The 23,828-nt window shown below is 44.4% G+C and overlaps 1 protein-coding gene across 1 annotated transcript in view; it reads right to left on the bottom strand.

The window, feature by feature from the left end:
• Window positions 1-22,665, bottom strand: part of ADAMTS8 (ADAM metallopeptidase with thrombospondin type 1 motif 8) — a 32,846-nt gene extending 10,181 nt beyond the window's left edge. Inside the window, exon 1 of the mRNA XM_020791925.3 lies at window positions 21,849-22,665. Within this exon, the coding sequence (XP_020647584.3) occupies window positions 21,849-22,538 (690 nt within the window). The 5' untranslated portion in view covers window positions 22,539-22,665. The remainder of the gene's footprint in view (window positions 1-21,848) is intronic.
• Window positions 22,666-23,828: the final 1,163 nt, after the last annotated feature.

A 23,828-nucleotide genomic window follows, 5' to 3' on the forward strand; every position in this document is an offset into this window, starting at 1 on the left:
GGAGATCCCTGCAGTGAAGATGGCTGCTTATAGGGCAAATAATCTGCACAAGCTTATTAAAGTAGCTGTTGTTGTTTTTTAAACTAGTTTTTGGAAGTGTGTTGCTCTGTGCTCTGCTGTAGAGTTTTATAAATTTGTGAGGCTGTTTGTTATGGAGATATCTTCAGAATCTGGTGAACTAGGGGATTTATGTCCAACTGGCTCCACTGAGTTCAATTGTATGGACTCAGAGGACAACCTGAAGAGTGAAGATGCATCATAAACGTCTACTGTCTAAGACACTCATTTGTAATATGTCTAGATGGGAGGCCAGTGAAAAATCATGAATGAGCCAACTGAAGGAAGCTAGAAGTGCAATAAGTAGGAAATCGTTGTAATAATAATAATAATAATAATAATAATAATAATAATAATAATAATAATAATAATAATAATAATAATAATAATAATAATAATAATAATAATAATAATAATAAAAGAGGGAACATATTACAGGCAAACCCAAAGCTTGGAAAAATTACTTTTTGGATATAATTCTCAGAATCCGCCAGCCAGCATAGCCAAAGCTGATACAGATAAGGAAATACTGGATATTAATAGCTCAAAAAAGTAACTTTTATTTTTTATTTCTTTTATTTAAAATATTGCTTATCCCACCTTTCTCCTTAAAAAGGAGCCAAGGCAGCTTACATTATTACAAAACAATGTTTAAAGCCAATGGTATGGATAGACAAATACTAAAAAAAAGTCAAATAAATACCATACTAAAGAACACAAGCAACACCAATGCACATTCAAAGCAGTAAGGTAGAACAATCAATTTAAAAACTTTACTCAGGCAGCCAGTCACTAAGGGAAAGCTTTCCTGAAGAGAAAGGTTTTGCCTGCTTGTGGAAGGACAGCAAAGATGGGGACAGCCTGGCCTCTTGTGGGAGGGAGTTCCAGAGTCTGCGAGCAGCATCAGTGAAGGCCTTCTCCTGTGTCTCCATCAGATGCACCTGTGAAGGTGATGGGAACGAGGGAAAGGTCTCTCCTGATTATCTTAACACTTGAGCAGCTCATAAAGGGAGAGGCAGTCCTTGAGACAGCTTGATCCCCAAGCCGTTTAGGGCTTTATAGCCAACGCTAAATTTTATTTTTGTGTTGCAAAGCAACTGACGTTCGTGCACAAGAAGCCTATAAATACCAGTTCTTGGGAGTGTGAGGAGGTATGTCCTGGCGGTGGGCTGTCCAGAGACATTTGGTTGGCCACTAGTAGAAACAGGACACCAGACCAGATGGATCTTGGGTCAGATCTCGGGACGACAGCAATTCCTGTCTTCTAGCAGCTCATTTTCGAGAGGCGTAGCAAAGCCTCTTCTTACAGCGTGTGCTATGATGAGCGTTGCATTCCGCGGGCTACGTAGGAGATTATATAGCAATGACATATTTGTGAATGGGACATATTCCCATGCAGGCCATTTGCGCCCGGTCTCAAGTGTTTACCCTACATCACCTTCTGTTTGGGTAAACGAGACAGAAAGGAGATGACTTCATATGTCAGATGTTCCAGCTATGCTGAAAGGCTGATGCTAACATCTTATCAGCAAGTCAAAATTCTGTCTCCTTTTGGCACTGGCTCGCGGAACTGTGTTCACGAGACAAAAATGCAATCATTACACAATAGGGAGACTGTGAAGAAACAGCAGAGGGTCACTTTGTTTCCAGGCATGCTGCCTTCTGTAATCTCCCCGTCCCTTGGACCTCACCATAATATTTAATCAATAGGTTGCACAGAGAAGACTTAAGGTCAGCTGTAAAAAGATAACTTCCCCCTTTCCCATCCTCTCCTGCTACCTGCTTCAGCCCTAAGACTGTGCCCGCCTGAAGCCATCCCAGCAGTCACTAAAACAACAGAGATTAGAACACTAGTAGGCCTTCATTTGAACAGGCTGCTTTGTTGCTGAATGAACCATATCCCCTACCATCAAATAAATCAGGATGATGAAGACTGAGGATAAACTGCTTTTAATCTAATCAAGTGCCCAGGACTAAGAAAAGCCCCAACTGGCGGTCTGTATTGTAGCTTCCTACAGATTCAGAAGCTTTATATGTGGGCAGCTCTAAAGTGAAGAGACACCTACAATGGAGGAGTTCCTGAAGAAGCTGTTGGACATTACAGAACTAGATACACTCTCAGAAGCACTACGAGAACAACCAAGGGAGTATGCAAAACAAAGTTGGAACTTAATATATGTTTGGGCCCAGAAACAGACCAAAAGATAGGGCAAATCGATTGATGTGTTTTTTTCCCCTTCAATGCTCTCTGGAAACTTGGGAAATTTGGGATTCAATGAGGTCTGAATCTCTGTCCTCAAAGGGGGAGGGGGATTTTTTTTCTTTTTTTCTTTTTTTCCTCATTTCTTTCTCTTTTTTCTCTGTTATCTTATATTGCACATTTGTTTGTAGCTGATAGATTTATATGTTCAAATTAAATAAAAATGATATTTTTTAAAAAATTTTTAAAGCTTTCTATTAGCCAGTGACAGCAATCTGGCCATCAGACATCACCTAACTTCCAAAGCCAAAAGGATTGTGGGCTTTGGTGTGGATATCTGTTATTCTTTCTTCTAGCCAACCGGACAGATAGAGCAAGAAGCTAGAGGCTCATCTCTTGTACTCATGATGCATTTCATCTTACGCTATTGAAATGAATTGGGAGCTGAATCAGGTTTTTGAAATCGATTCGAAGTCACGTGGTAGTCACATGGTTTTTCGATTGGCGTGTAGGTTCTCTTGGGACAGCCTTTAATCTGGGTGCAAGATGGGTGATATATCAGTTGAGGCTTTTAAAAATCGTTTAAAATTTGGCACGGGGGGGGGCTCCAGCTTCCCGTGTTTCACCCTCCTGAGGCGATGTATTCCCAGAGTAAAATGTCTGGACTGAAAAACGAAAACAAAACTCTGTGCTGGCAGAGCTACTGGGAGATGCTCTGATTGCTGGCGCATCATCCTTGAACTGCTTTTGAGGTTTTTGTGATGTGCCCATATGTCCTTGCAAGAACTGCCTCTCAAAAGCATTTGTCAGCACTTCTGCCTATCGCCACTCAACTCCTCACATTGAGTTGGCCTGAGTAGCGGGGACAAAAGTCATGTTCTTCTGCTGGGGTGTGAATTCTAATCTTTGTTTTCTTTATGTATAACAGATTGGACTGCAAGGTTACTCTTCCCCACTTCTTCTCCCACTTTCTTCAGCCGGAAACCAGCTGCCTCAGCTACTCCACTTCCCTGGAGGAAGAGAGGAAGAGTAGGCAGGCCAGAAGAGGTTAAAGTGATTTTTTTTTGTCCCTTGTCATGTTTCAATATTTGTTTTCCCCCTCCACAAACTGAGATAGTACTAGATCAGAGTTAAAGGTAAAGGTTCCCCTTGACAATTTTTTGTCCAGTCGTGTTCGACTCTAGAGGGCGGTGCTCATCCCCGTTTACAAGCCATAGAGCCAGCGTTTTGTCCGAAGACAATCTTCCGTGGTCACATGGCCAGTGTGACTTAGACACGGAACGCTGTTACCTTTCCACCGAGGTGGTCCCTATTTATCTACTTGCATTTGCATGCTTTTGAACCGCTAGGTTGGCAGGAGCTGGGATAAGCGACGGGAGCTCACTCCATCGCGTGGATTCGATCTTACGACTGCTTGGTCTTCTGACCCTGCAGCACAGGCTTCTGCGGTTTAGCCCACAGCGCCACCATGTCAGTGTTACAGACAAAAAAAACCCATATAACAGACCAGACTGCAAGGTTACCCTGCAGCCTGGAAACTTGTGACCATACTGTAGCATCCAATCCAATGTCTGAGAAATCCCACAGAAACAATTTACTCCGACACAAGTGAGCACAGATGCAGAAATGATTTAAAATAAATCACATTCAAATCCCTAGCAAGTGTTTAAAGAAATGCTATTTTCAAACAAGAAAACACATTTCTCGGCAAAACAACAACAGCAACAACAACAACGTTCATGCTCTGCTGTCTGTTGTATAAATGTATGGCATCAAATCAATTCTGATTTATGGCAACCCTTTTCAGAGTTTCCCAGGTAGAGATTGGTTTCCCGTTCCCTTCTTCTGGGGATATCCTGAGACTGTGCAGCTTGCTCAAGGCCACACAGACTGGCTCATCCATCATTATAGATGTGGTTTAAATGGCATGGATGCCACTTAGATTACATGGGATGTCTCCATCTGATTGGCTACCTACCTACTTTTAATTATGCCCGAGAAGTACAGGAGTCAACCAAAGAGGCCATTTTTTAGCTATATGTTCCTGACTGTATTTTGGTGAAATCAGTATCCCCCTCCCACGTCCTGTCCAGACAATTGCATGGCCTAAATTGGTACCAACACAAAGGCGAAAAAGTATGATAAACACCTGGCCTTTCTTGCTTTTCTAAAACCACTTTCTGTAGATATTTTTGATCGGTTGTTTCATTTGTTCTGGGCAGAGTTTCCTGGGTTGGCAAGATCTTCGCAGGTCACAAATGTTTAATTTAGCGCTAATCCACTCTAATAACGAGGAAATGAAAATCCAGCAGACAAGATTGCATGGAATATTTTTTTACAAAACCAGCCACCATGTATTTTTGAAGAGATGCTGATTTCTTCAGGACAGCAGCAATGTGAAGAGCCTATGTACACAGAAACCCAGATAAAATACACACTTGCCAGGCACGCAGAGGCACCAAATAAAGGTAACAAATCCTCATTCTTGATGAGCTCTTAGCGAGTGCATAGGATGGGTGGCAAACCCACCAGCCCTGTTGCTTAGTCAAGCAGGATGGCACACCTCTAATAACATTGGCTTTCTTTCTGTTTTAACCTCCTTTCCCCTGTGCGGAAAGGCTTTGACTTCTTAACCCTTCCAGAAACTACGAATCGGGGGCGGGGGAAGGCTATGAAACACACTGTGAAAATGGATCAAGAGGTCAAGTTCACTTGTTCTGCCCTCTGGGGTTGATTTAACACCCCTTGCATTCAAGTGGTGAACAAAATATTTCGGCTGGTCCCAGAACAAGGAAATCTGAAGGCTGGGCAGGGCGTCCTCTGAGTAAGGACATCCATTCAGTTGGCAATGGCATAGACATTTTAATCACATGCCATCAAGCCTTTACAGGGTTTTCTAGGTAGAGAGTGCTTAGACGTAGCTTACCATTCCCTTCTTCTGGGGCCAGCCCTGGAACTGTGCAGCCTGCCCAAGGCTACACAGGCTGGCTTTTCTGAGATGCACAGTAGGGATCTGGAACTCCCCAATTTTTGGCTTCGCAGCCAGATACCTAAAACACTGATCTATTATGATGTACATTTTTACCTTGCTGGAATCTATAGGACTCGGGGCTCAGGAGAGGCTGTTTGGTGGTGTCTTCACAGCTCAAGACAAAGCCTATGTAGAGCCCCAAAGCTTGTGTTGGGACTCCACAAATGCAAAAGGCAACAGATCCTGCTTGTGGCCTGTGATAGACATGAAAATGTCTCCAAGTTGGGGTTTCTTTTAGAGCTGAACAATGGGTTGACTTTCAATATCTGGTCTTGTTCCAGATGCACCCCACTTGACAGTCTTCCCCTCCCCACCCTTGCCCTGTCACTTCCGTACAAGGGCTGAAATAGACAAGATGCCAGCTCCACACTTAGAAGCAGATCCCTCTTAAGGGTTAAAGAAGGTTTGTTTTTCGTCTCACAAGGTTTGGCGGTTCTGGAAGCTACAAAGGAGTTTCCTTTTTGTTCCAAGTTTGGTTACCAGCAGATAAAGCATGGGATTTATTTGAAATTTCATTAAACAAACACACTTTGGGAAGGGGGGGGGGATTAAGTCTCAGGAGGGACTGAAATTTGATCACCTTTTTGATCAAGTTCTAATTGGCCAAATGACACCTTGTGCGTTCCTGTGCCCAGTCCGACAGATTCCCTCTAAACCTGCCTTCCTGGTTCTTCCCGCTCACAAACCCCTTTGTACCAGCATTTCATGGTCCTCTCCAGATTGATTCTGCTAGGGATATAGAGAGATGCTTTATCCACTTAGCCCACCGTCATATACACTGAGTTGGCCAAGGCTCTCTAGAGCATGGAAAAGTTACTCTTTCGGACACCACCTCTTCTGATCTCCCAACCGACATGGCCAAGGGTCATGCTAACTGAGAAACTGTGGGAGGGTGGTGGTGCAAAAAAGTAACTTTTCCAAGCTGTTTCCCTTAGGGCCTTCAACAGAAGTCTTTGCCATCACCTGCTACTTTTAGGAGATGCCAGAGTTCAAACTGGTGACCTCCTGCCTACCGGGTAGGCACTCCACCACTGAGTCATGACCCCTTCAGCTCTCCATGGCTCTTCTGATTAAAACCCAGAACTAATATCAGTTAAGAAGACAACTGAAGTGAAAGGAAAGCAGCTCGCTCGGGACCACCCAAGAAGTGTTACAGATGGGGCTTCTTGTGCTTTCCTTTCTGTTTTCAATGTGACCTCCAGGTCACCATCTATTTCATGCTTTCTTTCTACTTAGACCTGATTTGTAACAACAGTCATGGAAATATTACAATGACTCAGTTCCACCTGAATAGTACTCGTTAGTGCACAGCGTCTGCACGAAACATGACTCATTGAACACACTACGCATAGCCTTGGCATCCACTTGGACTTTTCGGTGAAATGGAGTGGAAATAATCTATTTGGCACTCCTGTGCAGTGAACCTAGAGCTTCCTGATGATTATTCACCGAAATATTTTATGTAAATGTGCCTATTATTGTAGCTCAGGGACAAAGACATATGTTTTGCATATGCGAGGTGTCGGCTTCAGTCTCTAGCATCCCCAGTGAAAAGACCTCAAGTAGCCTCTGCAGCCATGTACGTATTATTCATAATTAGCATTGCCAAACCACTGTGGCCACAGCAGTAATCCTGTTTGTGAGACATTCAATCTTCCCTGGAGAAAAATATAATTATACTATTCCTAAGCATACACAGTGCTAATTGCTTAGGTTTTATAATGCCATGACGTCACCCTACACGGCACTAATTGGTTAACCTTAGTATTTATTTATTTGTTTGTTTGTTTATTATCCTGGCTTTCTCCTTGAAAAGGACTCAAGGCAGCTTACAACAATGAAAGGCAATATTTAAAATTGAAAATAACGAGTGTGCAACGGTGCCTAACATCATTAAAAGACAATATCTAAAAACAACGAATAATGAATAAGGAGGCATCTTACATCATTCATAGGCAACATGAAGGCAAAATAATTTTTTTAAGCTCAAAGAACAGAAATGGCGAAAGGAACAGGAAATCAGATCTGACTTCTTGGGCAAATGTGTATGAGGTTTCAAGAGGAAAGAAGGAAGGGAAAACCGAACTTGTGTCACAACAGAAAAAAGTACCACTCCTCTTCCTTGTACATGCCAGTATACCACTGTACACTAATATTTAGGAGAACTGCTGTCATGTTGGATGTGCACTTGGTCCTATATGGTATAAGACATCTCCTGATGTTCTTATTACCAACAGAAACTGTGCAAATATTGCTCACAAGGGTAGCATGGCAAATGTATTCTTTTTTTTTGTCAGATATCCAACTGGACTAACTTGCCATGATTCAAAACCAGAGCAGAATGCAAGAACACAAGATTGTACCTGGATTGTTAAGTGTTTTGCAGTCAAGATTATAATTAAAATTCAGATTTTAGAACATTGATGTGAATTTAAAGGGCTACTTTTCATTCTATTAGGTTTGCTCATTTAACATAGGTGGTAAGTTGGAAACCTTCTGGAATTGGGCAGTGCCCCAGAGCTAGTAATCATCATCATCATCATCATCATCATCATCATCATCATCATCATCATCATCATCACCATCACCATCATCATCATCATCATCATTCCAACAAAATGACAAAAGCCTTCTTTGAACCACAATAGAGTTGTTTTATAGCAGGTGTTCGGTGTTTCCCAGCCCTGCCTCCTCTGTTGGGCACCCAGAGGCAGAGGCAGTGCCCAAAGGAGGTGGGGCAGGGAATCCAGGGCACTGCCTCTGAGTGGGCACCCATCGAAGAGGTGGGGCTAGGAAGCACCAAACACGTGTTCAGCTGACAAACAAATCAAGCCTGGACTATTTTTTTGGGGGGAGGGGAAATGTTGAAACCAAGGCTGTCTTACTTTGGGCGCAAGCTCAGAAGGCAAGATTCTCTGGAAAAGACAATAATGTTGGGAAAGGTTGAAGGCAGCAGGAAAAGAGGAAGCCAAATACAAGATGGATTGACTCCTTAAAGGATGGCACTGGCTTGAGTTTACAAGAGTTGAGCAGGGCTGTTGAAGACAGGATGTGTTGGAGATCAGTCAGTCCTAGGATTAGCAAGTTAGAGGGGACTTGATGGCACTTAACAACAACAGCAGCAGAAGCAGCAACAACAACAAGAACCTCAGGTCTGCAGCTAAGCTGAGAAGGAACAAGGAAGCCTGATGGAGTGGCAGATGACATATTTGCCCCGTGGATTATGTAGTCTCTGATCTATATCACAATGCATTATTGTAGTTATGTTTATCAGGTAGCCTCAGCCAAGGTTAGTTGCAACTCCTTGCTCTGGATGTACTCAGAAGGATTTCATAAGTTATCAACATTTTCCTTTAAAATAGGAATTTTTGGCTTCCAAATAGGTACATAACTATATTTTACATACACCTGTTGGCACATTCACACATTTTGAAGAGTACACCCAAAGGGTGTCAATTATTTTATTTATTTATTTATTTATTTACAATATTTTTTAGCCGCACCATTGCCAGTGGCTTCTGGCAATGGTGCGGCTAAATATGACACATGTGAGCCAAAATAAAACCAGGGTCTCAGTTTGGTGCCTGGGGATGGCTCTGTCAGCAGGTTAGCTCATGCCCGAGGGAAGACAAAGCCTCTGAGGACCACACAGAAGAAATGGCTACAGAGAAGCCGCATGAGAATGGTCTCTTCTGCCCTTGCTAGGAAGATTCAGCTTGTCAAAGACGACTTGCTTCCAGGAATGGGTTTGGGGGCTTGTAGAGAAGCAGGCGGGCTGCGGTCCTGTTTACTAGACTATCTCCAAAAGTTCTGTTGCTTTCTGCAAGTGTCTTGGCTTCCTCCTCAAATATAGCACTTCTTTCAGCAGTTTGAAGTGGAAGCCAGGAATTTCTTTGTAGAAAGCCAAGTGGCAGCCAAAGGACACTGTGGGTAGTGTTTGGGCATGAGAGAGCCGGAGAGGCCAAGGAACTCCACTCCTTGGTTGACTGTTGTTGTCCTCCTCCTCCTCCTCCTCTTACCCCCCTTTTACATTTTCTTTAGAACCTACTTTTTCCCTTTTCAAGCAAATTCCTTCCCCCCCCTCCCCTCCTCTTTCTTCCAAGTTCCTTTTTTCCCCCTCTCCCAATTTCATTTTTGCATCTTGATCGTTTCAGTCTCCTCCATGTCTCCATTCCTCTTTCTCAATTGCATTGAAAACAGGATGGCATAAGATCAGCCAGGCTGTAGCCCTTCTTGAGCGGGCGAGGGCTGGAAAGGTTTCAGAGGCAGTGTAGCACAATAGTTAGTGTGCTGGCCCATTTTTAGGCACATTCAAAGTTACGCAGTAGGGAAATGATGTATTTAAAGGAGCGCCTCTTGCTATACAAACTGGCCTGATTACTAAGATCTGCTGGTGGGGGGGCCTCCTCTGTACCCCCATCTTTGAGAATAGCTCATTGTGTGGAGATTGGAGGGTGAGGCTTTTTCTGCTGTTGCACCCCAGTTGTGAAATGCCCTCCCCTTCGAGATCTGATTGGCACTGTCATTGGGGACCACCCTTCAGCACCAAGTCAAACTGTACTCACTTATTAGAGCTTTTGAAGGTGACGGATCATGGCCTGTGCACGTTTTAATGCCTCAGTTTCAATGTTTTAATGTTTCAGTTTGGTGCATTAAACTGTTTTGATTTTAAATTGTTTTAAACACTTTATGTTTTAAGATGGTTTTGTAGAACTCTGTACCCTCGGATCCCGTGATATGGGCAGGGTTATATGGATATTTAAATCCTTTAATAATGGTGAAATGCATTTGCTATTAATGTTTTCATGAATTGATATTTGTAATTGTGTTTTGATCTGGATGCTGCCCTGGAATCTTTTCTTAGCTTTATTTCAAACCTTTCTTCCCGCAGTGTCTTCCTTGGTCCCGCACTCTACAAGGAGACTGGAGTTATGCTAACTAAAACAGGAATAAAATAAGCCACAAAACAGGAAGCAGGTCTTGGCAAAAGGGCCCCAGAGCTTTTTCTACCAGTGACTGTTCCTTGATTCCTCAGAATCCCACCAAAATTGGCCATGCCATGAAAACTGCTTTGCACATGCCTGTCTTCCTCCAGGACTTCAACTTGGTCTCTGACCAGATTTGCCCTCCGTGTTGCTTTTGAACATCCTGGCGAGTCACCCCCAGAAGCTGCTTCCAATAACTCTTTTCTGGATTCTGTTTGGACTCCTCTGACCCATCATTTAGGAATCCTCTGCTGAGATCATGTGCTTTGCCACAAGCAGAACTTTGCGCTTCCTGGGGTTCCCCCCCCCCATTTGAAATGTGTAGAGCAATTATTCACAATGTTGCATCCCCCTCATCTACCCGGGAGTATAATAAGACTCCCTGACAAGTCCACTGTGCACACTCCTACAAAACAGCACGCCCCACCTCTTCATGTATAGTCAACTCTCCCTTATAGGGGTGAGAAAAAAAAAGTTACCTTTGTCACACATCAGTAACATGAGTTAAGTGAGATCACCATGCATGTGACTGAACTCTTGAAAAGAAAAACACCGGAGAAGAGGTGAAGTAAACTCTTTACCTCCTCACTTCAAGACTGTGGGGAAATCCAGATAGGCTGTTTATCATCTTCTCTCTGCATTGCTGAACATTACAGATAGGTGCTTCTTATTCCACAGGGCAGAGTGTGTCCCCACCCGATATTTTCTGGATTATTTTGCAGGAAAACCAGTGATATACTTGATCACAGTAAAACACCGGCCGTTGGGTTTAGCAATCAATTGCTCTTTCTGCCTGGGGTTTTCTGGTGCGAAACCATAAAACGCTCTGTGGTGATAACAACCGTAATGACGAGTACTTGATTTATTATAGATTAGAGAGGCACGCAAGATAACGGAAAGCGGATATCTGGATTCCCCCCATCCCCGTTCTTGTGGCTGGAGAGGTGTCTCTGGTGGGAGGGCAAAGATGATTGGCCTGCCACTTGAAAGAGGGTGTCGTGTCAAGGCAGTTGCCATAGTAGAAAGTAGTATCAAGGAGCTGTTACCCATCAGCATTCTTTCAGTATGGGTGAGCCTCTAATGTTGAACCATTGGTGAGAATCAAGTAGTCCTTCCAAGGTAGTTTTTGGGTAGCTTATGTGGCCCTCCATTTCATCCCCCCTCCCTTTTATGTAAAAATAGCTCAGTGGTTTAGGTATTTGACTGTGGAGCCAGAGGTCAAGAGTTTGATTTCCAGCTCTGCCGTTCTAAGATCAGATTATTAAGAAGGAAGACTGTAACTTCTAGGAATGCAGTTCTCTTAAACAAGGTGTGCCCCGTATTGTTATTTTAGCAAACACACCTACCTTAAAAAACAACAACCCTCAACCTTTTTCTTCTTTAGAAGAATGAAAGCGGTCAAAACCTATCCAGGAGTGGCTTGGAAGTGGCCTGCTGTTACCTCCAGATGTGCGTCGCATGACACCACATGGGTGGTATTGTTTTTCCGTTAAGAAACATTATGTTAAAAAATACGTTTACGTTACGAAATGTTACTCGTTTGGAAGGTTTAGGCATGTGTGACGAACCCTGACTAAAAAATAAGAAGAAAAAAGGATGGCCTGAACATAAAAAAAAACATCACAGGAGGCAGGACAATTGTATTTGTGAACGCCTTCTGAGGACATGATGGTGAAAGGCAGGGTTACGATGGATTGTGTCGTCTCTCCCCACCCTCCCACCTCCAGTGTTTCAAAGTTACTCACACATCTTCCTTAGCCCCCTGCTTTCTGAATAACAAAAGTTCACTTGTGTGGCGCGTTTTTCATACCAGAGTGCTTCATAATCAGGAGCTGCGTTTGCCAGCAGCCACTCCAGAGGAGGATTGTGGCAGCTGTTAAACATTACAAAGAACATAGGGGAGGAAGTTGAGAAGAATCCTGCATCCACGGGAATGGGGGGGGGGAGGGAGGGAAGAAGGGGTGGGGGTTGGAAGAAGCCAGACACTAACAACTGTGATTGGAAATGTGCCTGCTAATCTATCAATTCTGGCCTGCCTCAAGCTGAATTTCCCAAGCAGATGTATCATCATGAGGTTCAAGCTGCCATTATCTTCCAGGGGCCAGGGGCCCTGGAAGAGAGAAGACCAATTCCTAGATGAAACCTAGTCCCTCAATTTGCTAACCATTTGGGCCTCTTCCAGGGACACAATTGTGTCGCACAAGAAGAATGGCTGGGGGGTTGCTGGATCAGAGAGCATCCCATTTCCTAATATTTCACTGTCAAAAGTAGAGGTGGGCATGAACCAAAAAACAACAACAAACAAACCCCAAACCAGGACGTTCATCAAAAATGGCTGGTTCAGATTTGTCGACCAAACCAAACCAACGAACGTTTCTAGTGATTTAAGAAACTTTCTGCTCCTCTGTTGCTGATTGTCTTGAGATTCACCTCACCACTTGGAAGCTCAAGAGGAACAGGATGATCCTCTTCAGAGTTTTATTTGCAATTTCACACGCTATCTGTAGTTTGTTTGACAAGCACCGGGTGGTGCCAGCCCTTTGGGTCCCAATACGTTCTAGAGCTTTTGTGGCATCATCGTTCTTAGTAGGAATGCAAAGCACTTTACACACGTTTCTCTCAATAATTCCTAGAAACACCCTGTCATTGTCTCCTATAAGACTCCCCTCACAAAACTATAATTCCAAGGCTTCTATGACAGGAGGCTATGACAGGGAAGGCTGCTTCGTATCTGTATTGTAGGCAGATTTTTAAGCTTACATTTCGATAGAAGTCTAATTGAGCGAGGGCTGCATTATCAGTGTCGAAAGCTTTTTTTTGGGGGGGGGGATGTCCCCAAACAGGGTTTTTTAAAAGAAGTAAATGCTTTGAAACACATTTGAAACAAATGTACCTAGAAGTAAGTTGTTTGGAATTAACAAGCTTTTTTTTTTTTAGTAAAAATGTTTAGGAATTGATTCTTACATGAGAAAAGTACCACAGACGCAAAATTATGCCTCAATATTTATGAGGTAAAATGGTCTTTTGAACCATCCAAGAGAATCAGAACCCTCCTTGACCTGGAGGTTGAAGGAAGGAAGGAAGGAAGGAAGGAAGGAAGGAAGGAAGGAAGGAAGGAAGGAAGGAAGGAAGGAAGGAAGGAAGGAAGGAAGGAAGGAAGGAAGGAAGGAAGGAAGGAAGGAAGGAAGGAAGGAAGGAAGGAAGGAAGGAAACGTCAGCAAGACACTTTCTGACACTTTCCACGTCATAAATTGTTGCATGAGGAGAAGGCTAAATCACTATATCTTCTCTCTTTGTGTGGGTAGGAACTCTTTTTGCAAGCTCTCTGTGGTACAATTAATGTCAGGAAATAATTTGCAAACAATATTCTTCCTGACCTTTCAATGTTTAGTAAATAAAATGTGCCTATAAGGACTATACGTAAACCGGAGTAAACATGGAGCCTTGTGACTCAGTGTTTCTGCTCCCAAACTACCTTTTTAGTCACACTAAATCATTCAGTCAGACCAAACACACTTCCGCCTCCATCTGATCCTAGCATCCTCAGTACAGTTATGTGTACATTTGTTGTAGATTATACAAACAGACATACATTCACATTTATATCTGTAAGGTACGCGGTCCATGGCTGTTTTTCTCACAGTTCTCAGTAAGAACTGGCAACCATATGGAAGATCATAGCTTTATCTCTGTCTCTTCCATACAACAGCCACTCCTCTCACCGAGAACTGTGTGGAAAACAACAAAGGCCCACAGGTAGCTCAGACATAAATCGTTTCCCTTCATAGATGGATATAAATATGTAGGTGTAGATTATGCATTGTCAAACAGAGAATGTTATACACTTTTAGATGACTATGAGAGGATTTTGTGAGCAAACTATGACTTTTGCAACACAGAATGGTTAAATGGCTGATGTCACAGAAAGCTTAGAGCAGTGGTTCTTAACCTTTGTTACTCAGATGCTTTTGAACTGCAACTCCCAGAAACCCCAGTCAGGACAGCTGGTGGTGAAGGCTTCTGGGAGTTGCAGTCCAAAACTCCTGAGTAACCCAAGGTTAAGAACCAGTGGCTTAGAGGACCCTCTGGGACCTTGGATCTTTATCTGGCCAGAATCCTGTTGGACAAGCCCAAGTGCAAGAAGGCAGATGATGTCATCAGCTGCAGAGTTTAATCTTTCAAGATTTCCTATCTCACCACCCCCTCAGATTCCAAGACTCCCATGCGATCTCTTTTGACCTGGGGAAGCGTTGGGGGGGGGAGTCTCAGGACATGGGGAGGGAAGTCTTTAATGTCTAAAAATCACTGCTGCTGGTCCCGATCCCTTTGAAGGCTCAGAACCTAAGAGGGAATAGGAAACTTTAAATTAAGGACTCAAGTCCATGCCTGATGATGTCACCAGCCTTTATGCACACAGAGTTGCACAACAGGATTGTGGGGGCCTAAGCTACCTCACAAAGGGAAGGTAGAATGATCAGTTTGTATGTTTCCTGCTTCTGCAATAAATTATTACATAGTATAACAATGAACAAAAGCAGAGTAAGAACAACACCGGAGGCAAAGCAACTTTCTTTCATCAACAAACAAGCAAAGCCAACCAATCCAAGCTGCTGCTCTCATCTGCATCTTTTGTTGCTGCCATTGAAAACCTTTTTTGCGAAAACTATTGCAGCCGATTAAACTCCAGGACCAGTCTTTGTTTACTCCCGATGGCTTGCCACATTTTGTTTTTTTGACAGAGCTGTCATTAATGTTGGATAGAAATCAGGACCCCTTTTAAAAATGAGTTCTAAATTGCTAACGGATGCTGAGTTCAAAGTTGGCCCTCTTTTCTGCTTGGCGTTAGGGAGGCTTCCCATTGGTGCACCAATCACACAAGAGGCTCGAAAAACACTTGTACGAAACAATGCTTTTCAATTATGCTATTTTGCACCACCAGTTTTCTAGTGTTAAAGAAAGGAACTTCCACATAGTGTTGTAAGAATGGCCGCTGTACACTCTGCTAATAAACGTTATGGGGCACTAGGGTAACTATATATAGTGGGTGGAAATTCAACAAGCAGGGCTTCCCAAATTGCTGCATTTTCATGTTTGCAAAATCTACTCCTGCTGGATTTTTGCCTGGGACATTGCTACCGAAACTTGATGGCTGGAGTCCATAGGAGTCAGTAACAATTGGTTTTTGTACCGGCAGATATCCCTTCTGCTTATGCAGACGAGAAAAAAACACTCTGCATATGCTCAAAGGTGTCTCAGGAATGATTTGTTTAATTACACTGAGATATTTCTAAACACTTTTAAATTCTTTTAAATCTTGGCATATAGTTAATTATCTTTTTTTAAAAAAATATATGGTATTTACGTATAAGGTATTTTAAAATGGTCGATCGTTGTATAGTTTTTTTTAACTGTTGTAAGCCACCTTACAACAGCCTTACAAATAAATAAATAAATAAATAAATAAATAAATAAATAAATAAATAAATAAATAAATAAATAAATAAATAAATAAATGTGATGATCCAATATCAGTTTCTTCTCTGCTTATGGAAAATGTCAAGTGGGGAGTGATTTTAAAGTGGTGTGATCAAAAAAGGAGAGCTTAGACTGTTAAGACGATCAATCACAAAAGACCAGTTGCTTCCTTTCCACACACACACACACACATACAGAGGTGTGCATTTGTGCACACACACACGCACACTGTCTACAACACTAGGCTGGTGTGTGTGTGTGTGTGCATATGTGTGTGCGGCTTAAAGAGTGAAGCAAAAAAAAAAAAGGACTTCAGAGGTGCTGTCAGCAGCAGCTGCTTGGCCGGCGGCCAGTGAGAAATAGTTGCAGGCAACGTCTGCAGAGTTCAGTCTGTTTGCACTGTGGTGGGGCGATCAGCTGAGCTGGAAGTCTGGAGAGGGGAGAGGAGTTCTGCAGACTGCCTGCTGCAACAGTGAATCCCGTTGCTCAGTCCACTCTTGGGCATCATCGGCGGAGCCGGACATGGAGCAGCCGTGCAGCCAGCAACGAGTGCACCTGCTGCAAATCTCTAACTAAGGCTTGCTGTGCGACATCACCTCCAGACTGCAGAGCTGAACGGGATCAAAACAAAACATAGCTGGGCGAGACCTGAACTTGCAAGTGTTCAGAAAGGGATCCCAAAGAGCCATGGATTTTTTTAAAAAATCAGCCAGGATGGGTGGAATCTCCAGAACACGTCATTTATTCAGTTAAGATCTTCTAGGATCTCCTGTTTTTACTTTTAACCCAATGTTATGTCAACAAGATATAAACCCTGGAGGCATGGGTGTGCAAAACCAGAACAATTTCTAAATGCATGTCTGAATGTAGGGAGACATCGTTTGAAGAAGTTACTGCTTGGATTACACAGTTTCCGGGTGTAATGCGACCATTGGCGGCAGAAGGAGAAATTCTGGGACTTGATGATCCCATAAGTAACATCTCTGAGCTTTGATTTAATCTTAGAGAATTGCAGAGCTGGAAGGGACCCTATGGATCATCATGTCCAGTCCTTGTCAAGGAGGCACCGTGGGGATTTGAACTCACAACCTCTGACACCGCAGCCAGAGACCTAAACCACTGATAGGCTGGGGTAGTTACATGGTATCGTTCAAAAAGTAGTATACAGTGGTGCCTTGCATTACGATGTTAATTTGTTCCAGCGAAATCGCTGTAGAACAAAAACATCGTAAAGTGATTTTAAAAAGCCCATAGAAACGCATTAAAACCTGATTAATGCATTCCTATGGGCTTGAAACTCACTGTCCAGTGAAGATCCTCCACAGCGTGGCCATTTTCACTGCCCGTGCAGCGAGGAATCGCGGCCATTTTTTTTACCCGGCAGCCATTTTGAAACTGCCAATCAGCTGTGCGAAAATCGTCGTTTTGCGATAATCGGTTAGCGAAGCAGGGAACCGATCATCGCAAAGCGAAAAAAACCCATAGGAAACATCATTTTGCGATCGCTTTTGCGATTGCAAAACTTCTTCATTATGCGATTTCGTTGTAAAACGAAGCGCTCGTCTTGCGAGGCACCACTGTATATGGAACTAGCTGGAGTGCTAGTCAAAGCATTTAAATATTAATTTAACAGGCTTGATGGGTAGATCCTGAAAGTGTGGTCTGAAGACACACAAAACTATGCTTTTGCTGAAGAGAAGCAAAACTTGATTTGGTCAGAACCTGGATGGAAACGACCTGGGATGTGGATGTACGCCACCCATAGGGAAGAAAATCAGTTTATCTGTGCAACACATACATAACTTTTAGTGAAGAAGAGGAAAAAGAAGAAGAGGAAGACAAGGATCTCAAAACTTTTAAAATGAAGACCTTTAAAATCTGTAGAGCTCCTATTTTTGGAACTGCGTTATGTTTCTCAACCACTGTATGAATTTATGATTCATGTTTTACCCTGTTTAGACATTCCACTCTTGCAGGCAAGATTCCCAGATCCACATGGTGTCTGGATATAAATGAGTTATAAAGGTTTGGCATTCTTGCAAGAAGTCTACAGACCCTACCAGCGTTCTGCCTGATGAGTTTAAAAATATTAATAATGACCCGTCAAGTCCGTTCTGACTTAGGCAATCCTACCAGGATTTTCTGTCATTATGGGTTGTCAAGTCACATCTGACTTAACAGCAATCCTAATAAGGCTTTCGAGGGATGTGTGATATTTAAGGAATGGTTCTACCAGTTGAGTTTCTGTGGTCAAGTGAGGATTTGAACCCAGGTGTCCTGAGTCTTAGTCCACTACTCTACCCACCATACCACACTGGCACTAAAGGAATAAAGTATTCAGAAGTGGTTTATCAGTATGTTCTTGTGATAGTGTGCTCTATGATTATACAGATTGCTGAAGGCCACACTGGTGGCAGGGTGCTTAACCCCATCAGCTACATATGCTCTGTATGATATTGCCTGGCCCTTCTTCCAGGACTTACAATGAGGATTCAAACTCCTGGATCCTAGCTTGGCAGCCAGGTATTCCAACTGGCTGAAGTATACCACTGAGCTATCTATCCAGCACTTCATTAAACTTAGAACAGCATAGGCAGAAGGTGCCCTACGGATCATCAAATCCAGCCCTTGTCAAGGAGGCACAGCAGGGAATCGAACTCCCAACCAACCGCTGGCTCCCCAGCGTGGAGACCTAGACCACTAAGCTATCCACCAGCTCGTCGTAATGTTATCTACCCCAAATGTTACGTATTCACATAATGCCATCCAATATATATGGCATATCACAAAGTAATGACAAAAGTGACAGGTCCCTCTTACCAAAGAACCTGGAATCTAAATTCAGTTGCCCAGGGAGAGGACACAGCTGGGGACAAAAGGGAATGGAGGAAAAAGAAAAGGTATCATGAGAAATTATGAAAGGGTGTGTACTTGTGCTTCTTTCCAGTTTAGGGATGAGGATTTTGAGATTACGCTGAATGTCTGAAGCAGATCCATTCTATAGAAGATGGGTGAAATTAAGTTCTAGTTTTTATCCTGAGCGAGGAATTAAATAGTGTTCTCCCTTAGTCTGAGTTGAAGCCACCTGGAAACAGGATCAATGTTTCTCTCCATCCTCTGCCAGGCTTCCTAACAATCTGATGGGACCCAACATACTACGGGAGATGAAGTTACCAGTAGGGTTCTTGAGATTCTGGGTATTTTACTAGCATTCCTAACAGGAGACTTAGAGGAGGATTCACCTTAATATTCCACTGCGCTGTCTTCTCAATGCCAACAGTGTCCATCAAAGGAGACTAGACCCATCTTTATCTTTCTGTTCTCCACCTGAACAGAAAAGTTTGTGGTGCTTGAGAATCCCTTCCACCTGTTCATCCCAAGTTATTGTTTTCCACTTGATTTTTTCAAAATCTTAATGTGTATAATATAAAAACACATATATTGTGTTTTTAAATTTGTTGTCTTCTCTGTTGTGAGCCGCTTTGGGTCCCCTATGGGGAGAAAGGCAGCATATAAATAATTAAAATAAATCCATATAAATAAACTTCTCATAAACAAGCTGGAATTTTTTTGGGTGGTTTTAAAATCACACAGATTTTGTTTGATCACAAAGGGAGTAGAGTAAAAGTTGTAGGTATGTGAGCATCGACTGTATTTATAGCACGAGAGGGAAAACCTCCCTAAAAACAGCCTTAATCTCTAATAAATGATAATAAGTACTGTATGTGCCATCGGATTGATTCTGACTTTTGGCAACCCTTTGTAATCTGAAAGTAGTTTATTGCTCCCTTCTTCTGTGGTTGCCCAAGGCTACACAGGCTAACCTCCTGAGAAGTACAGTAGGGTATCAGACTTCCAACCTCTGGTGCCAGCCATATACCTAACTTTCTGAGTCCTCTAGACAGCTTAACTCTACATTTTTTTTTAAAAAAAAATGTTTACTTCTCTCCTGCCTTAGATGCAGGTCTTTTTTTTTAAAAAAAGAAAACCTTAAGGACTTATTTTATCTCTTTTTTTTTGTTCCATATGAATATGATATGTCATGGCAGCCTTTCAGAACTCCCATTTTTCATGCTTAAATCTTTGACAGTTTTTGCAAGAAGCAAAGTCCTCCCCCATAAATCTGACTTGTGAACCCCCCCCCCCTTTTTGCTATTAACTCTCCAAACAAAACCGCTCTGATTTTGAAACCTAAATAAAGGGAGTACAGTATTTTACTAAGTCATTTGCTTAGCAAAAACTGTTGGAATGAGCTCTGCACATCTGTTTTCCCCTCCTGTTTAACACAATGCGCTTAATATAACTACCTCTTAATTTCTTCACTGCGAAAGTAACTGTGCAGCAGAAATGGAGGCTGTCTTAGCAGATAAATTCCACTCTGGAAACTTCCCTTTTAGAGCTAATATATTTCAGCTAGACTTTCACACTACCTGATATGGAATAACTTGCAGAAATGGCTCTTGAATTTATGGATTTCCTGCTTCAAATAGCTCTCTTAATCCACAGAGAAAAGGGGCAGCCCCAGAGAGTCGGGATTTTTTTTAAAAAATTCCCTCCTCCCATACATTCCCTAGGAGCAGAAACTGGTCTTCTTAAATGGTAGATTCCTTTCCCTTGTTCACGCTAGATCTAGCTAGTGGTCAAGGAGGAGTACTTTGAGGTAGCATTTGCTAAATACAAGAGGCAGCTCTTAGAAGAAGAAAACAGATGGGGACAATTAGAGAGAAGGAAATATGAACTGTAAGGTTAAATCGCTTTACAACTGCAGGTGATCAGATTTTGGTCTCTATCCGGATAAGAACTGCAGGGGTCATAATATAATTGTACGTTCTACTGGACAAGATTGTTGAGGGACACCCCAGACGATCTTCCAACATCTGTAGGACACTTGACCAAGCAATGTGAAAAGGAACCCAAATCAAAATATGTGTTTGGATTTGTTCAAATGTAGATTCTTCTTTTCTTCCTCCCCTTCTTCCCCCATTCTGCTGAGATAGTAGCTGCTTTCCAAATCTATAGTTTTACAGATCGGGCCAAACTACTTGCTATTAGAGTCTCAAGCGATGCACAGCCAAAAATGGCATCTGGGTGTCCAGTCACCCCATTCCCCTCCCCCCCCGGTAAGACGTAGGGATACTGAATACATGCCTTCACACTGAGTGTTTTCCCATCCCTCCACTGGCACAACGTTCAGCGATGTGAAGCAGGGTGCGAGGAAATAATCGACACGGTAGCATCCTATGGTGAGGTATGGTGTCTGATGTGCGACAGGACCCAGGCATGAATTTCAGCATGGAGGGTCCCTCAAGGGAAAGCAATAAATCTATGCTAAGGTGCAAGTCTGCCCTTTTGAGAAGATGCAGCTTTGGAAAAGGTGAATACTCACCCTTCAACAATCTTATGGCAGGGTTTGGCAAGCCTTCTGGAGGTTGGTGGGCTGCCGTCCACACCCACCTTGGCCAACAGAGCTAGTGGTAAGCGATGACAAGTGCTGCTGACTGATCACTTTTGGCGGGTCACAAATTCTCTTATGGACACCTCCATTATGGTCCTTGTGCCTCCTGTTCTACTTTCTTTCCCCTCCCTCTCTCTCTCTCTGTGTGAGAGAGAAAGAGAGAGGGAAAGACAGACACGCAGACAGACGGAAATCCCTGCCCATGCTTGCTTTAGAGGAGGGGTGAATAACAACGTGGTGTCCCCTGAGTTTCTTAGGACTGTGACTCTGGCAAGCCTCAACCAGCACAACAAACAGCCTGGGACCAAGAGATTCATGGTTCGAAACATCTCAAGAAGATCCAAGCTACCTAATTCTGGCTCTAGAATTCATCCCCATCCCTGTCCAAACTGCCTTATAAAGTAACCTCAACGATCACTTCCCTAATACAGACCTCAGGCTCAAAAAAAGATGGTTTCTCAGGCGGCACTGTGGGTCCAAGGCTGTTAAGAGTTGAACCTCCTCCTCTTCCAAGAGCAGGCCATTCTGCAAGAGCAGAGCCACCCACAATAAGGTCCCCCATGCAGTGCGGGGCCACTCGCATGCTCTAGCCCAGCTGCTCTCCCTCCCACCAGCTTTAAGCCATCACACGAAAGAGCCTCTTACCGTCAGGTCCTCCCCGTAGAACCGCACCATGGAGGCATCGGCCACCAGCAGGGTCTCCACGTAGCGCGCCTGGGAGACGAAGCGCTTGGTCCGGCTGCTGCCGCTGCCTTCTGCTTGACCTCCCTCTTCTGGAAGGTCCTCGGAGGCCTCTTTGGGCCAGCCCCTCTTCTGGAGCTGGTGGACGTGGAGGAGAGGATCCCCGCTCCGGTGACCTTGAGGCTGGATGACATACTTGTCTCCATCCACCAAGAAGGAGCCGTGGATGCCCTGGCACAAGCTGACGGCCACCAAGGAATCTGGCTGCGCATTGACAGTCCCCGAGTAGAAACAACTCCGTCGCAGCCCCCGGTCTTCCTCTTCCTCCTCCTCCTCCTGCTCCTGCTCGGCTAGGAACCCCGGGCTTTTCTGCTTCCCAACGTACTGGATCTTCAGCCCAGGGGCTAAGAAGCTGGCATCGGGCTCCAGCCGCAGCACAAACTCGCGCCCGAAAGCCGCCAGGGAGAAGGAAACCAGCCCTCCTTCGCCAGCGCGCGCTCCGGGAGCCGCCGTCCAGACGGGCACCACCTCCTGGGAGTCGCTGTTGGGGATGGACAGTGCCCAGGCGTTGGGCAGGAGCAGCATCAGGGGGAAGAGGGCGAGAGCAGGTGCCAGCCTGCCAGGGAAGGGCGGCGGTGCAAGCGAGAGGGGCATAGATGCTCGTAAGGGCCGGTCGGAGCCGAACAGGGGAGGCAGGGCGCGAGAGAGAAAGAGAGAGAAAGAGACGCACAGCGCGCCTGGGAGACGCCGCTGGAGAAGCGAATTCCCAGCTGGGTCGTCCCCCCCCTCCCCAAGTCGGCTGCAGATCTGCAAAGCGGCGTCTCTGGGGAGGAAAAGGCGAGGGGTTTAAAAAAGGGCCAGGAAGCCAACGAGGGCGGGAGGTGGCCCGGTTTTTGTTGGCGCCGATGTGCAGCCAGGTGCGCCTAAGGCGCAGGGATTTGATGGGGACCAGTCCTCCCTCCCCCGGTTCTAAAAAAAAATCGCCAGGGGGTCCCTCCTCCCCTAGCAGCAGCCCCTTCACCTTTCCCAGCAGGGTGTCAGGAAATATAATAGGGGCTTAAAAAACAACAACAGACCAACAACAGAACGAAACAGAAGCCCACAAAGCAGCCAACAGCAGCAGCTCCGCCACCGAAGTGTCCACTTGGAAAAGTGTGCGGAGCTAAAAGACGCCCGGGGAGGAGGGTGGGAAGGATCGGCGGGCTGGCGGGCTCTCTACTCTTTCTTCCCCTCGGAGCTGATCCCCCTTCTCTTTTCCTAGCAGCCCTCTCGCTCTTCCCGGGCAGCTTCCCTTGGAAAGCTTTGAAGCACCAAAGCAGGCTGCGAGAGTCCTCGGTATTTATACGTTCTTCCCCCTGCTTTGACATAAGAGGGTTATTTTTGATTTCACGATTCCAACAATTCCCCTCCCCTGAGACTAGAAGGAGGAGTGGAAATGAAAAGCGGGGTGTGTGGGGTTTTTTTTTTTCTTCTTTTTCCTTCCCTCCTTTTCCTGGGGAGGGGAGAGTTTTTTGGATAGACCTGGAGGCCAATGGGAAGCCAGGCAGACCCACCTCTCGTGCTGAAGTGTCGGCTCGAATAGCTTTCCCCCTCAATGCGCTCTTCTCTTCGCGTTAACTCTTTCCGAGCAGTCTGGCGCAATTAGCCCTTCAAAATCCTGCCCCCGAACTTCTGCTGGAAAGCTTTCTCTGCTCTTTGGACGCTCCTTCCGCTGCAGCGCCTCGGAGGGAACGCACCCAGCGGCTGACGTTCGCGCTGTCTGCTTCCAAGACTCTCGGGGAGGAGGAAAAAAAAAACCTCCTTCAGGAAAAAGAGCCAAATCCTAATAGATATTTTTTTTATTTGCAGGCGTAGATTGGGGTTCTCCGAAGTGGAATCTCCATCATCCCAAATGGAGCTGGCTCCCCACCACAGCTAGTATACCTACCCTCATTGCACCAGCTG

Source organism: Pogona vitticeps, chromosome 8 (genome assembly GCF_051106095.1).
Source record: "Pogona vitticeps strain Pit_001003342236 chromosome 8, PviZW2.1, whole genome shotgun sequence".
NCBI lineage: Eukaryota > Metazoa > Chordata > Lepidosauria > Squamata > Agamidae > Pogona > Pogona vitticeps.